The 16,098-nt window shown below is 34.2% G+C and overlaps 1 protein-coding gene and 1 long non-coding RNA gene across 5 annotated transcripts in view; both read left to right on the top strand.

The window, feature by feature from the left end:
• LOC149480786 (uncharacterized) overlaps positions 1-16,098 on the top strand; it is a 72,789-nt gene that overhangs the window by 33,373 nt on the left and 23,318 nt on the right. For all 4 annotated transcript variants that reach the window (XM_089705728.1, XM_089705727.1, XM_089705726.1 and 1 more), the window contains 6 exons: positions 14-130; positions 604-759; positions 11,543-11,707; positions 12,129-12,246; positions 12,548-12,706; positions 14,315-16,011. In XM_089705728.1, the coding sequence (XP_089561854.1) occupies positions 14-130; positions 604-759; positions 11,543-11,707; positions 12,129-12,246; positions 12,548-12,706; positions 14,315-16,011 (2,412 nt within the window). The remainder of the gene's footprint in view (positions 1-13; positions 131-603; positions 760-11,542; positions 11,708-12,128; positions 12,247-12,547; positions 12,707-14,314; positions 16,012-16,098) is intronic.
• Positions 4,455-5,679, top strand: LOC149480789 (uncharacterized). Its single transcript, XR_016316952.1, has 3 exons — positions 4,455-4,715; positions 4,842-4,903; positions 4,978-5,679. It is a non-coding gene; the product is annotated as an uncharacterized LOC149480789 (long non-coding RNA).

The raw sequence follows: 16,098 nt of genomic DNA, 5'->3' as shown, positions 1-16,098 counted from the left end.
TTGTTTGGTACAGGCCCGTTGGCTAGAGGAGCGTGTACTGGTCCGCACGCAGCGGCTAGAGCGCGCGCACGAGGTGTGCTCCGCGCACGCGTCCGAGCCTAGTGAAGACCTCTCCATACGGGAGCAGAAGGTGGTTTTTTATTTATTTTTACATTATATTTAAAAGGGAAAGTGTGTTTGTCTTTCGCGTCACGATGGAGTGATTTATGACTTTTTTTGTCTGGAGATAAAAGTGATATAGGCTACTTTAAACGTTGAAATATAATAAATGGCCGAGAGACTATGCGTTGCCCAATATGGCAAAAAAATAAACACGAGCTCAAATCTCTGAATTTTTTCTATTCTTAAAGATGTCTTATTTATAAGGTGTTTGAATGCTATAAATCTATATTAAAATGAACAATACGTTTAAAGCATTCGAACTATTCAATACAGGCGTGCACTTTGTACACAGAAAGAAAGAAAGAAAGAAAAGCACGCAGCACGTATTTATCAATTCAATTTTTGGTAAAATGTTATGTTTGGAGGTTATATCCGTGTTGCTACATTATGGTGTTTATTTGTCGCACAAGTATCATTACATGGTGTCTGTTTGTCGTACAGGTGGTGTCCCCAACCCGCACGCCGCGCATCGAGCGCTGCGAAGCGCTGTCCCGGCTGTGGAGCGGAGTGGACGCGCTGACTCGTGCTGAAGACGCACTGCTGAAGCGGCTTGCGGATCTGGAGCTGCAACGCGCTGCACTTGCTGCTAGTGCTCAGGTATGTTTTTTTTAATAAAAAAAAGACGGGTTGCACTGGGGGAGTGCCGGCAGAAGTGAAAACTTGATTATTAACGTTGAGCATGTTTGATATCCATCCGTCTTACGCTTTTTCGATCAGGCCACGTGTCCTGACGCGAGTTTAAGATTTTATACCCAACACCGCTAAAGAAGTTTTCACTTCAATAATTTTTTTATTTTCACCTAGGTAATAATTTTACAAATCAAAGTGACCCAGGATCCTAAGATAGTGAGAACTGTTTTATGTTGTGTGTATAGTTTTGTGGAGCGGTACTTTTGAAGAAATGATGGCACGGTCGCATTAAACAGGGAGTTGTCAATTAAGTGACCCTTTGTACTAGATATTATACAGCATATATAGTACAGCTCCGTTTCATGTAGAATACTTATGTGAAGCAGTTCGTGGCACAAATGATGTGATAGGCTTGCGTAAAGCGCTGAAATATGCACAATTATTTATTTATTATACAGAATTGTCGATTACGTCGTTAAACGAAATAAAAAAAGAAACGTAATACTCTAATGCTCACAAACTAGGTATGTATATTCTGCTGCTTACATACACGACCGGACACAGTCAAACGCAATTTTCTAACTTAGGCCAGCAGATCGAGGAAAACATGTGAACATTCCGATCTATATGATGAAGCGAACAGTACAGAATCTTCATATTACTTATATTGAAATTTAAATAAAATATTTACTTAATTTTGGATTGGGTAAATACATTTTTACAATTATGTTTTTGTTTGAAAGTTATCATATCTTATTTATCCATGCTAACGTCATATGAGTTGAGACAGACAAGACATGGGAGCAGCAATAACGTAGATTGCCAAATATTAAATGTCTATGATATTAAAAAGAAACACGTTTTTATATATTCAGACGGATCTTTAACTATTTTAAGTACAAATCTAACAAGAAAAACTATACTAAGGGCTGATTTTTCAATCCTTGGTTAATACTTATTCGTCGAATAACGTATTAAACTACCATTTCAAAAATGTATTATTTTCCTGTTTTCGACAGTTTACGGGTGACATTTTCATATTATCGTGTAATACTTTATTGGGCGAATGAGTTTTAACCATGGATTGAAAAATCGGCCTTAAAACAACGACCGGGTATCACACACCCATTTAATACTTCCACGCAAATCACACATATAACAGAAATCGCAAGATCTCCAGCTGACCTTGTGCGTCTGGCCGCGGGCCAAGCCGTTTCGGGCGTACGCTCGGACGTGCCAACACACTTGTTAGTTGTATGGATTATGACCGGTTATTATTTAATTTTGATGCACTGTTTGTGCACTGGGTTTATTGATTTAGATTAGATCAGTTTCCTTACGTTAGGATTCCAAATGAATGTGATTTTGCTTTATAACCAACATATCGAATTTTGTGGTAAAAATAACTCGATTATCGAAGAAAATTTTAAATTATATATAACTTATATCAATCATAATATAAATAATTTTCTAAACTCATATTAAGCGTTTATTGGTCTTTGTACAATATGTACATTATTATACAATTAATTGCATTATACAACTGATAAAATAATACACACGATGATTATCACTCAGTAGTCAGTATCCTCATTCCTCTATCGCTATAACAATTTATTCCTGTAGCACGAGTAATTTAGTTATGTTCTCATTGACAATGCACTTAGGGTTGCCACTTCAATTGTAACCATATATAGTAATGTTTGCTGGTCGAATTTCATCCATATGACACTACTAGATACAGTTCAATTTTGCATGATCCACAGGAAATTAATGTTATTAATAATATACGCACATGGATTCTAAAATCATTTGCTACCTTCTTGTTGTTGCCTTATGGCGCATACCATAGTATGAATCTTATACCTTCCACTTTTTTTACCAATACATTTCTACTTTTCTGGACAATCTTTTCTTAGCGGTTTTTTCTAAGTTTCATGTCTAATCAAGAAATTATTCCAATTCCTGGTTGAAATTTCCTAAATTTGAGAAATGATATTATATTTCTATTCTTCATTATCATCTATTTAATTGAATCATCAACAGTTTTCATAGATTGTACGTTAATTAAAGGGATTCTCGTCATAAAGCGGTTTAATTACAAACCCAGACGTTTACAGACTTGCGAAATAGGTGTCTTGCTCCTAACGCCCGCGTTTATCAGTTTTATCGTCTGTGTTGTAATAATACATTAAATTTTACAAGCTTTTTATGTTTTAACAACAAACTTTTTTGTAAATGTAAACTATAAACATCGTGTAAAGAACCAACTTTTTGTAAATATTTACAGCTTTTGTATAGAATAGTAGATTTTAGATTGAACGCCTATTTATGTACTGGAATATAAAATTACAAAATATTAAAATGCTTTTTTATATTACTTACTCATAATTTGATTTCTTTAAATCTTTACTTTCCTTATCTTTATTTTATTTAAATTGGAACCAATAGAAGCATGTTTATAAAAATTTTGTTACATAAAAATCAGATTTAAATAATTTGGAAAATCCAAAAGTGCACGCCTCATAATTTTTTTTTAATAAATATTTATTAATTATTATTTTTGTTTATTTAATAACAATTAAACCACATCGAATCAGACCCTGAAAAATGAAAGGGTTCTATTCCTGAGCATACTCAAGCGTAAGAGAAAAAAAAAGACTCGATTAGTAAAGTATTTCGGTCGCTATCGTGTTAACAAGAAAAAGGATCCGCACATACAGACACACGGACGTCCAAGACAGAACTTTTTTAAACTGTTTTTTAACTAGTTTAAATAACAAAAATGACATCAAAAATATCATGAACGTTAAAAATAGTGTTTTTTCTTAATATGTGTGTGTATGTATTATCTTACAAGTGCAATGTATGATACATAAAGACATTTTAAGTTTGAAAAATCAGATGTTTTGCGCGAAGTGACAGTAGTACCCACCTCAACGCTTCGCTTATGAGGCGTGCAATTTAAAAATATGTAAAGATATAAGTAGATAACCCTCATGTTTTAATACTCACATTGAACTTTAAAAACACTAAATTAAATTAACACGCACACATAAACACATCATAATGTGCATAAGTACTTCACGCACACTCTCACATCTAAATATACCCGCGACTATAAAGCAACAATTTATGGAGGAGGCATGTAAATCCCTATTATTTCAAAGTTTAGCGTCGATCGAAACAAATGTTCTATTATCGTGACGAGAATAGATCGATATTTCTGTTCTCAGAATTCAGAAAATAACGTGCGATCTAATTTGCTTTCGTTTTAAGGAAACATTGGATTATATGTTTCTTTTATGAAATTCAAGCATGTTGATTTTCATTTTCTTTGCAGTGTTAAGGTGATGAATTAATTTTTCTAACATTTACGGCCCTTTTTAAACCTTCGTAATTTTTATATTATTAAAGTTGTCGTGATGAAAATTCTTGACAAGAAAGTTCAATAGTAACACAATACGTCTACCGTTTTAGAAACATGATTCCATGATATTTTCTCGATAGAAAAAAAATACAAAGTTCTCATTGTTATTTTTTTATAATCTCTGGCATCTTCAAAATAACAAACGTAAAGTTACGACTTTTTGGATATTAACTATAAAATATACAACCTATACGTCTACCGATTTAGAATTTTGAAATATGCGATGGTTTTGAAATAAACAAGAAATACTTGAAATTAGCGCGCGACCAGCCACTATAGCGAGAGCCGCCCTGTACCTTCCTACCCCGATCGCTGCACGAGTCATTCCCGCTACGGCCGTCACACGGGGAACTTGTGTCGCTCGCGCAATCGTAAAAAAGGGTGACAACACGATAAGACAAAATGAGACAAATGGGGACAATAAAGAAAATAAGAAGAAGAAACATAAAGGTTGGAGGAAAAAGAATGCTTACAATTGGAACAAATTAATGAAGTAAGTTGGTTTTATTTTAAATTTGATGATAATTGTATTATAGACGATGTTTGATATGTACCCCTGTTTTAAGTACATAACGAATGTGTAAGATTTTTTCATTTATAGCATAGATAATCTTTTCAGAAATCCGGAATCCAGAAGGAAAATAAACCCACTGATTGTTCACAATGTGAACCCACTCTTTCGTAAATACCTTTATTTAGTCAAAAATGTATGTTATCAACGTTCTACTGGTTTTATCGCATGATTCCATTTTTAGCAAAAAGCAACAAAGTGCAAAGAAATAAAAAATCATGGTGAACTTAGTGGAAGTATGGTGGATGTAATATGGAACAGGAGCTCATTGGAGTAGTATTATATTAAAAAAAATACGAAAAAATTTCAAGAATTACATTTCTTAGTAGGTGGTAGATAAGAATGTTGTATAAATAATTTGATGTTGATATTTATTTCATTTATACTTACTACACCTGTGCGGGAAATTGCTTAGTACTAAAACAGGTTTATATTCATATTTACATAGTAATGTGAGTTTTCATTTCGAAAAATTTTGTGTAAGTATATTAAATTGAGTTCCTGGGTGATCTGGAAACACAATTGGGCCCGGAAGATGGCGCTGCAGTCACTCCTCCTAATCACATGAACCGATTTGGATGAATATTTGTGTGCACATTTCATTGTTGTGGGATGATTGGTTGATTCGTTTTCACATTAGCTAATATTATGTATTTTTGTTGTAAACTTAATTTAATGTTTATAATACATTATTATTGGTATAAATAAGCCAGTGTTCGTCTCACATTGCTGTACCTGCCTACCTACCCTACCAGGGCCTAACTTTGTTCTGGCTATTTTATTTTGATTATTTGTAATGAATAATTACAATTATAATAGAGTGCAAAAAATAAATACATGCGTCAATATATTTTGTGTTTTTTTTAAAACAATTTTTTTATTTAAAAAAATATCATTCCAACCGCGACTTTGCCCGCGTGGAATTAGGTTATATCGTGAATCCTGTTTTATCCCACAGAAGTGTTCAGTTCGGATAAAAAGTATCCTATGTGTAAATCCAGGCAATTAGCTATATTTTATCAAAATTGGTAATGTAGTCTTGACGTGATTAAGTAACAAACATTTATGTAAATTTATTTTCCTCTCTTCTAATATTTGTATTCCTATACTGCTCATTTCTCATTTGTTTTTGTATAATATTATTTGATTCTTAAGTATATGTAATCTATGTATAATTACAGTTTCTTGTATAATGTACGTATTTATGCACTATCTACCTTTTTACTGATTTATTTTTCCTATACCCCAAGGTTGCCTGGAAGAAATCGCTTTTAAGCGATAAGGCCGCCAAGTTGTACATTTATTTTAAGTTAAATATCGTTTTTTGTAAATTTTGTTTTTGTGTGCATTGTACAATAAAGTGTTTTCTATTCTATTCTATTCTAACAACTAACAAAAAAATATACAAATTAACATCCAAAGTTTCGCATCAGTTTTACTGTATTAGTGATATCTTCCACTCTTGACTTTGACTGAGAAGAATTAGGGTTTATAACTTCTTTCAGAAATAGTACCTTATCATTTCTGGGCATGATGTACCTAATATCTACGTCAGCATCAAATACTATCTAAATCAATTCAGTAGTCCGCGTTATTGAGTACCATTTCATTTTTTCAGAGTAACAATATTTTTTGTTATTTTAAAGATTATTTATAATCTGTATTATTTTGTAATAAAGTAAACATTACGAAATAATAATAATTATTAATAATGTCTAAGTAGTTGTTAAAAAGAAGATTATTTGTTTATAAGCAAGAAAATAAAACCAATAAATCAACAATTAAATAAATGTATAACAATATTATAACTGTATGACGACTCCATACATGTTTGTCCCGAGTCGGCCAGCGGCAGCGCGGCGAGTTTGCAAGAATGACTTCGCGCACACCCGCGTTCGCGATAGCGAGCTATTAGACTCCGCCCGCCAAGCAGTGGATTTTTTTTTGTGTATCGTCTTAAATTACAGAAATTAACAAGAATCTTTTAAAAATGATTTAGGTCAGCGTTCGTTATAAAATACAGGTGCTTGAATGAAAACTTTATATATATTAAAAAAAATAATAATTACAGCTTCACGTCACATAAATATAAAACACAGAATAATGGCGTAGGACTATGGACATTTTAAAATAGAATAGCGTCAGGAAATCATTTAAAAATAAAAATATTTAAAAACAATACACAAACATGATAACAACAATTTATTTACATTAACAGTGATATAATTAATTCTATAAAATAAAACAAAAGAGTGTTAAAATAAAAATTATATTCCCTAACAAATCATCCCGGAAAAACTCTCACACAAAACATGGCAGGGAAAATAACGCGCATGCAGCAGTCAATGCGCGCGTAGCGTCGTGTGCGCGCGTCCCGCTCCCGACCCCATGTTCCACAGAGTGTTCTGCTGCAAGAAGGTCACCATACACCACCTATACATCCATACTACCATACATCCACCATCCACACATCCACCCATACATCCACACGATCAAACCCGCGATGTAACGTTGTGTGTGCGTAGATAATTGTCATCAGGCCGAATGTGGGATGTTCTTGTGGGCTCACATTCGGTACGTGTTCAAAATGGGCCTCCCGGATCTTACGGTGAGTCGAGGGACTGTGAAATTTAGAGAAACAGAGAAATTGGACTGTAAAATTTAGAGTAATTTATTTTAATTGTGGTGCTACAAAAGTGAAATAAGAAGTTGTGTATTGTTTATTATGCAATTAGCATCGTAATTGGGATGTGCGTAGTGCGAATTGTGACTCACTAGAAATGTCAGTAGGTGGCGAATTTTAAAGTTCCTGGTAAAAGTTATTTGTAATATTTAAATAGAGGCGTTCCTAGTGTTAGTTTGGCGAGTATGAATTTTTCAAATTTTATTCAAATCTGAATCATTAAGGGCCGATTTTTCAATGCTTGGATAAAACTTATCCGTCCAATAAAGTATTACACGATAATATTAAAATGTCACGTAAACTATGTCAAATACGGGCAATTAGAATACGTTTTTAAAATGGTAGTTTTATACATTATTCGACGAATAAGTTTTATCCAAGCATTGAAAAATCGGCCCTTAGATTTACATAAGCAACGATACGAAATATCAGTCCTAAATCTTGCGTATTTTTATTTATTTTACAAAAACATTATAACTTTCTGTTACGTCTTTTATTAAACTATAATCTTTCAAAGAAGTATATTAATGCTCACATTTCCTATGTCAATAAATGATTTAAAGACATAACAAGGTATTTTTCCCACACACATAATCTAGTCATAACATAGGCGTCATTGTTAGGTTTTCCTTAATTAGCTCGATTTCCTCTTATGTGGTAAATAATACCTATTATTTCGTGTTGTTTAGTACATTAACCCGAATCTGCATATTTGTGATAACACTGAATTATAATAAATGTATGCCGCAAGTAGATAAGGGTTTGATTCTCAAAAAGTCGAAGATACCTATATATTTTTTTAAATTGTCAGCTTGAAATTTAGATGATGTTAAACGTAATTGGTAAAACCAACATAATTAATGCCTAGAAAATTAAGGTTCAAGTAGCTTTTTATACGTGGTTAGAAGTGGGATGGAGATAACATTATGATAATGATTATAATTACAATCGTACATACATACTAATATTATAAATGCGAAAGTAACTCTGTCTGTCTGTCTGTTACTCAATCACGCCTAAACTTCTGAACCAATTTGCATGAAAGGTATGTAGATATTTTGATACCCGAGAAAGGACATAGGCTACCTTTTATTGCGAAATATGTACCACGGGCGAAGCCGGGGCGGACCACCAGTACTATATAAATGCTATAATATTTAAAACGATACTACCTATATGATTGTAAAACTCTACAATCCAACAAATTCATAATATATCTATCTTATTAATGATACCTACAAATAATGAGCACCTGTTTCATTCTTTTGGATACAAAGAAAGAAATGATTTCAGTTCAATCAATTTAGTATGCACACTGAAAAAATGAAATGTGATCTCTGCTCCTATATTTGACATTCAAAGTCTCGATTAGTCTCTATTAACCTTTGAATCCCGTTCATACTATATTGCTACAATTTTCCATAGAATAACTAAGCGTTCATTCTCCACACAAAGCGCAATAAGGCAATGTCATAATAATTCGTACTCATTGAGGGTCAATTGAGTGCTTGAGCCAATGAAGCGCACAGATACATGTTAGCCCGTGCTATCGCCAATCATGTAATGGTCCTTAACTCGTCGAGATGATTACATGCGAAATGGTGATAGTTCGTAAAGTGGGCAGACTGTTAAGTGATCTGGATAGCTGTCTGAGTAACACTACCGTCTACCACTAGTATAATAATATACAATGATGCATACGTACATTAATATACATAAGTAATATTTGAAGCTTTTTGTTGTATAGATGGGTTGGGCGGAGATGCCGGAAAATAGTATGATTTAGTTTAAACAAATACAGGATATGAGTTCATTTAACTCTTTGTAGATTTTCTTTTTGATTTTCATATCTTACTCGTCAGTACATGTGTAGGTTTCAGGAAATATTCAAACAAATATTTGTAATACTGTGTAGCATTTTGATTCAATATTTCTTTAGAAACATGGATAAAACTTGATAGCGTATAGGACGTCGAACGTTGCACTTTTTATTCAATAAACCCACGTGAAGGATAATTTGAAAATAAGTCGTACTCTTAAAAAATTGGACTAAACGTAAATACTCCCGAAACTGTTTCAAAGCTGATTATCAACTTTTGGCAACTACACGACCCATCGTCTGTAAACACAAACAAAATGTTATTTCAAAAACAAAACATGAAGATTAAAGACGACTTACATCTCAAATATATTCGTGCCATAAAATGTTAACTACGAGCAAAAGCTAAATGCAGAAAAAATGCGACGAATGTCGGTCCAATGTCCAAAGCCACACACCAATATTTCGTGTGTATTACAGAATTAATTTTCAATATTGACTTAACGTTAATTTTGTTATGTCTATAATGAATAATTTATGAAAAAAGTGCAGAGAGTTAAAGCACCTTTTAAATCATTATCAAAACAAAAGCTAAGGTCACTAATGCATCGTACTCTGTCCCGTTAATCTTTGCAAGTAGGTTAGGGTATATTTAGCCCTGGCGAACGGTGCAGCCGCAGACGGGTTAACGTCAGTTAGTTAACGCGATTTCGGCTTACTGTAGTTTTGTTAAACTGACCCATTTTACAGCAATTAGGGTTTTGGTAATCGTTTTATGTGTTTATTTGGTTGGACTGATATATAAACGTGCTGGTGATAGTAGATGTGCGTTATTGTGAAAGTATTTGGTAAGATTTGGAAGCAATTAAGTGTAAGATGAATATGTTTCTTTTATTGGAGTCAGATATATCCGGGTTGGCACTATATTTCTTTGTTGTCTATAAAAATACGAAGTATCTAATAAAGATATCTTTTCAGATTATGAATTAGTCATGATAAACATATCAAAATGTAGTCTTGTTTTTTTTATGTTCGTGGTGAAATTATACAAATTTTAATGAAACTGAAATATAAGTTATTCGGTATAATATAGAAATTATTGTATAAATAATGTAAATAATGTAGAAATTATTGTATTGGTGATAAAGGTATGTAAATAATAAGGATATCTGGTATCCATGTTACAAAAACAGATTTGAAAGAATTATTTTTAAATAGTGTATTTCCATCTCCTGCCTCGGCTTTAGAACAAAATATTATAATATTAAAGATTTCAATTCGCTACATGTTCTGTTTAAATTCATGTGCTTTAGAATAATAAGATGCGATTCCGAGATTGTGTATTACAACATGCATAAAATTAGATGTTTTCCTTGACTTTCATTCAGAAAAATCTAAGCGCGTTTTGGATTCGATCCAAGTTTATCGTGAACTCTAGTTGGGAGGTCTTTAGATTAGAATTTTAAATTGTATTTCATTTCCATAGTATTAAAAACATGTCACGCACAATCTCGTGTAAAATAATTTGCTTGCATTGAGCCATTTTATAATACTGTATGTTTAATGTCATGGTGTTTCTATTTTCCACACCAATTGTGTTTGTTCGGGTTTTCATTGCATTTGATTTTACGACAATTTTGTTGCTTCTATTTGTAGTTTTAGCTCAATATTTACGATATGCTCACCGCAAATCGAACCTGCATTTGTCCTTCTTTGCATATCAAGTTATTTGTTGCTTAAATATGTTTTATCTATTTGTATCTTTTACATCTGTATGTTCATGTAATCGTTGTTTTGTAAGTTGTCCCAAGTAAATAAATATCACTTTCACTTTCATATCCTCACATGTAATTTTTTGAAAATTGCATACAAAGAACCAAAAATGTGTAAACAAACCATTGAGATAATATTACTACGTATGGAGGAGACACCACGAACAAAATCTGTGCGCCATTTATTTGCTTTAACTAAGTTTTAAAAATTATTATCTTGTTAGGTACTTACCGATGAAAGTTATTCCTTTGAACTTTTCCGTATTATTTGTATTATTTGTGCAATATCGTAACACACACGAAGGCATATTTGATGCGTTTCACTTTAAAACAAATAAAAAATGAGCGTGCAGTTACGCCATATGGGTATGTTGAGCGGAACATAAGTGATGTAGGCGGTGTCGTCTCCATATGTATATCTCAATGAAACAAACATACCCAAAAATGTGTAAAACATGAAGTGATGTGTGTGTAGGAGGTGCGTGCGGAGCGCGACGTGCTGCAGGCGCGCATGTCGGAGCAGGCGCTGCGCGTGTCGTCGCTGGCGGCGCGGCTGCAGCGCCAGCGCAACGACGCGCACGCGCTCGCGCACTCCACCGCCTCCGACCTGGGCGTGCGCCTGCACGATGCTACCGCTGAGGTGGGTCGCACTCTCACTTGTGGCACAAGTAGCTGCGGCAAAAGTAGATACGTGGGCCTATATGACGTATCATAGAAGCTGCAAAATTCTAATGTTTTGAAAAAACCGCTAATCATTATGGCCTATAAGTACTTATAGCGATAAGGAAAATGAAAATAGAAAAATTATTTATTTCAGCAAAAAACCCAATAACAATACAAATTTAACAAGATTGGAATTTGCTGTAGCTTATTACACATTATGAGCATTAACTATAGCTCCCACACTAACGATATACATGGAGACGCAGAAGTGTAAATTCTACTAGATACATTACAATAGTATTTTTCAACAATGATTTGTTTATTATAAAGCAATTCTTAATCTTATTCTCTTAAATCGCATTTCAAACATTGTAATTAATTATATATTCTGACATCAGGTGCAGAGACTGAAAGAAGAATTGGAATCCAAGGACAGACATTTGGCAAGACTGAAGCAGATTGCAGAAGAGAAAGAGAAGTTGAGCGATCAACATGCCACGCTCTATGGTAACACATGTATGTACTTATCGTCATTTATACTTTTTCATAAGTGTTGTGAGTAATAAAAAGTTTAGTGTTAGATAAGTTCGGATGAATACAATTTTACATTATTTATAACGGTTTAAAAATTCAATAAGAAATTAACATGGAACGTTTATCTTTGAAATTTGTTTTGATGTCAATATTTTGTAACACATTGTAAAATACAGTAGTTTTCATGAATTCTTGAATAATTACCGCCATAACACTTCTATAAACATATCTTTACATACCAGTTCAATTACCACAAATTAATGCCCAACCCATCTTTTACCAGGCAACCCAAAAGACAAGGTAGTGATCCTGGAGCGTGAGCTGTCCGCTGCGCAGGCGCGGGTCGGGCAGCTGGAGGCCGCAGCAGCTGAGCTGGACAGCGCCAACCGGCGGCTGCACCACCTGCTGCTCGACAAGGAGGAACAGCTCAACCAGATTATGGGTATAACACCTTTTTTAATAAAATAAAATAAAATTGTTTTATTTCAGGACATATTGTGTTCCCATATGGAAGTTACAATGTAATAGAATTGTACAAAATTAAAATTAAAATTAAAAAACAATTAGAGCATCGTTTATAATCCCTTGGCTTCTTATGTTTATCCCTACCATAATGTAACCATTTATTGATATAATTTATACTTTGTATTGTTGTTTACTAGCGACCCGCCCCGGCTTCGCACGGGTGCAATGCTGATACTAAATACACTACAGAAAAATTGTGAACGTTGTATAGGTATAAAAATATAGCGGCCCGCTCCGGCCTCCGGCATCGCACGGGTATAAAATACATAGCCGGGCGGCCGCAAACGCTACGTCCTGCAATTTTTAAATCTGTAATATCTTCGAAAATATTCACTTAAATCATACGGTGTAAAGGGCCATATAGATCTATATTAAATGAACAATGTATCCATGGTATTTAATTGGTTAAGGATTAATGCTGTATTGGTTAAAATCGCTTCGAAAATTAGCCATTATTTGTCGTAAAAAGTAAATGACAAAAAAAAGTTATTGTGGGTTATCCATAAGAGATAGACATATACCATCGCGGACTTTTCTGTAGACCTTTTCAATGTGTATAATACTTAGTACATTATTTTGATAAAACTCGTAGGGTTCAGCCTGCGTTTGCAATGTAAGCGGAATAAATGTAATTTTTTACGACATCACATTAGAAACCTCAAAAATAACAGTACTTCTCCACTACTTAATGGATCTTATTATACATATAAACCTTCCTCTTGAATCACTCTATCTATTAAAAAAAACCGCATCAAAATCCGTTGCGTAGTTTCAAAGATTTAAGCGTACAAAGGGACATAGGGACATAGGGACAGGGAAAGCGACTTTGTTTTATACTATGTAGTGATACCTCTTGATGGAACTGCATTTGTAGTGAAGATTTACAGAATCACACAGTTCCACTTTTATTTAGATTTTTATTACAAAATCTACGACAGGTTTTGATACATCATGTCAGGTTAGTTTTTCATTGAAAAGACATACATTAAAGTATAGAGAAAAAACAGCACATAAATCGACACGATTTGATCGTGATGCACTTTTGAAGCATTTGGGGTATGTGGTGACTAAAGGGTGTTTAATGTGGCAATAGGGTACTCACTCGGTGCAACTAGCTAGTGTGCAAAATGCTTAAACTAGCCTGCTAAAAATCTAGGTTCGAGGGAAATAGGATTAATTGTATTAAAATATTTCGGACGGAAACGCTACTACTACTATTCTGAGCTAACTACTAGAAACGTAGATTAAATTACTAATTGTTTACAACTTGGCAAAACAATTACATATATTATTTTTATTATAACATGATATTTTGAATAAAGTTTCAAATTTACTAATAATAATTATTGTGCCAAACAATGAACTAAACATTTGAGTCCTCGTTGAATTACTGTTTGTCAATCAGTTAGTTTTTTCGTTACTAGTTTCCCGAGCCCGTTTGGCGACCCTCCAAAAGCTAATGTAGGTTATCTTTAACGCGTAGGTACGTCTAGACCCACTAATTCAGTCTGTGATTCATCCGCAGCTCTCAAATTGGAAGGCGAAGAGAATCAAAAAAGTGAAATTATAGAGGCGAAAACATCGGGACGGACGCTAAGCGATATCGTGTCTATATCGGAATACGATGAGCAGGACTTGCAAATGCGACGCGCGGAGTTAAAGACGCACAACTCGAGCCTCACGGGCGCGCCCTATGACACACGCGACAAGACGCTGAACAAGACGCTCCCCCCCGACGTGCCGCTCCCCAACATGAGCTCACTGAACATTGACAACGCCGACACCGATGCGTACTCGCCGCGAGCCGAATCTCTCCCGGCCAACTTCACCCCCGCTCAAAACAGCCACAAATTCAAACGAAACGTCAACGAAATAACCATATTCGGCACTATTGACAAATTCGGAGAGAGTGTCAAACATTCAACCGCTCAAAATATACAAGACAATTGCTCAATGTATCCCAATCAAAATGTCAGTGATAGTAACAATATAAGCGTCGAACCGAAGAAGATTGACTTCTCGTTGGAGCCGTCTGAAAATAAGACGCACCTCGACTTGACGTCATTGCAAGAATTGGGAATAACGTTAGACATGAAACAGGAAAACTTCCCCGACATATTGTCCCAGTTAAAACATGAAATAAAGAAATCTAGAACAGAATTAGAAAATTGTAAAGAGGAATTGAAAAATGCCGAAGAACAATTGTGTGAATTCCCGGCGTTAAAAGAAGAAGTCGAGGAATTGAAAGGTCTTCTAGAAAACACGATGGCGACCATGGAAAAGGATAAGAAGTTTTACGAGAGTCAATTAGAAAACTTTTCTTCAAACAAGAAACTGCTCGAACAAAAGCTTGCAGAATTAACACAAGAAGTAAATGAAAAGACGAAAGATCTTAATCTTCTTAAAGAAGACATATTGAGACGTGAAACCATGATACTAGAATTGGCTAAAGAAAAACGAAATTTGACTGGAAAAATAACTGAATTAGAATCTCGTATTAATGAATTGCATAACAGAAATGCAAGTTTAGAGAAATATGAATTGGATAATAAACAATTAAGGGATAAGGTTACCGAATTAGAAAAGCTTGAACAGTTAGTCTCAGAGAAAAATCAACAAATTGATAGTTTAAATCAGCACTTAGATAGGCTTGACGATTTACAGCGACGACTTAACGATAAAACAGAAGAAGCTGACAACCTTAAAGAAGCGCTAGAAGAGAAATCCAATGAACTATTCCAAATGCAAGATTCAGTGGTTGCATTGAACCGTGACATCACTAAAGTGGTCGAAGAGAATGACCAACTCAGCTCAAACAACAAAGAACTTAAACTAAGACTGTCTAAAATAGAAAAAGAACAGGAGAACGCATCTTTAAAACTGCAGAATAGCGAAAGTGAACGGGAGAGGCTCAATTCATTAAACAGTGACCTAACAACAAAGATAGAGGAATTGAAAGTATTGACGGACCAATTGAAAGACAAAGAAGCTGAAATTGAGATATTACACGAGGATATAAATTCGTATCACAGTGAAATAGCGTCATTAAAAGAGCAGCTGAAGATGGTGTCTCGAAGTCCATCGCCGAGGAATAAGAGTGGAGAGGAGAGGAGACCAGATAGACAAGCGGGAGATGACAGGAAGCAATTGATCAAGATCAAGAAGCAGATCTCACTGTTGCAGCACGAGCTAGACTTTAACAAGAAGGAACTAAATGATAAGGTAATTTTATTATATTTTTCATTTATAATAATGGTGTTTTCTAAACAAAAATGCTATTACGAAGAACAAAATATCTAGGGTCTGTTG

This window comes from Colias philodice, chromosome 17, assembly GCF_061535455.1.
Source record: "Colias philodice isolate Cphi_HAF_F1 chromosome 17, ilColPhil1 Martin Lab GWU primary, whole genome shotgun sequence".
In the NCBI taxonomy this organism is placed as follows: domain Eukaryota; kingdom Metazoa; phylum Arthropoda; class Insecta; order Lepidoptera; family Pieridae; genus Colias; species Colias philodice.
Note: the sequence above shows the minus strand (reverse complement) of the source record. Positions and strands in the feature narration are given on the sequence as shown.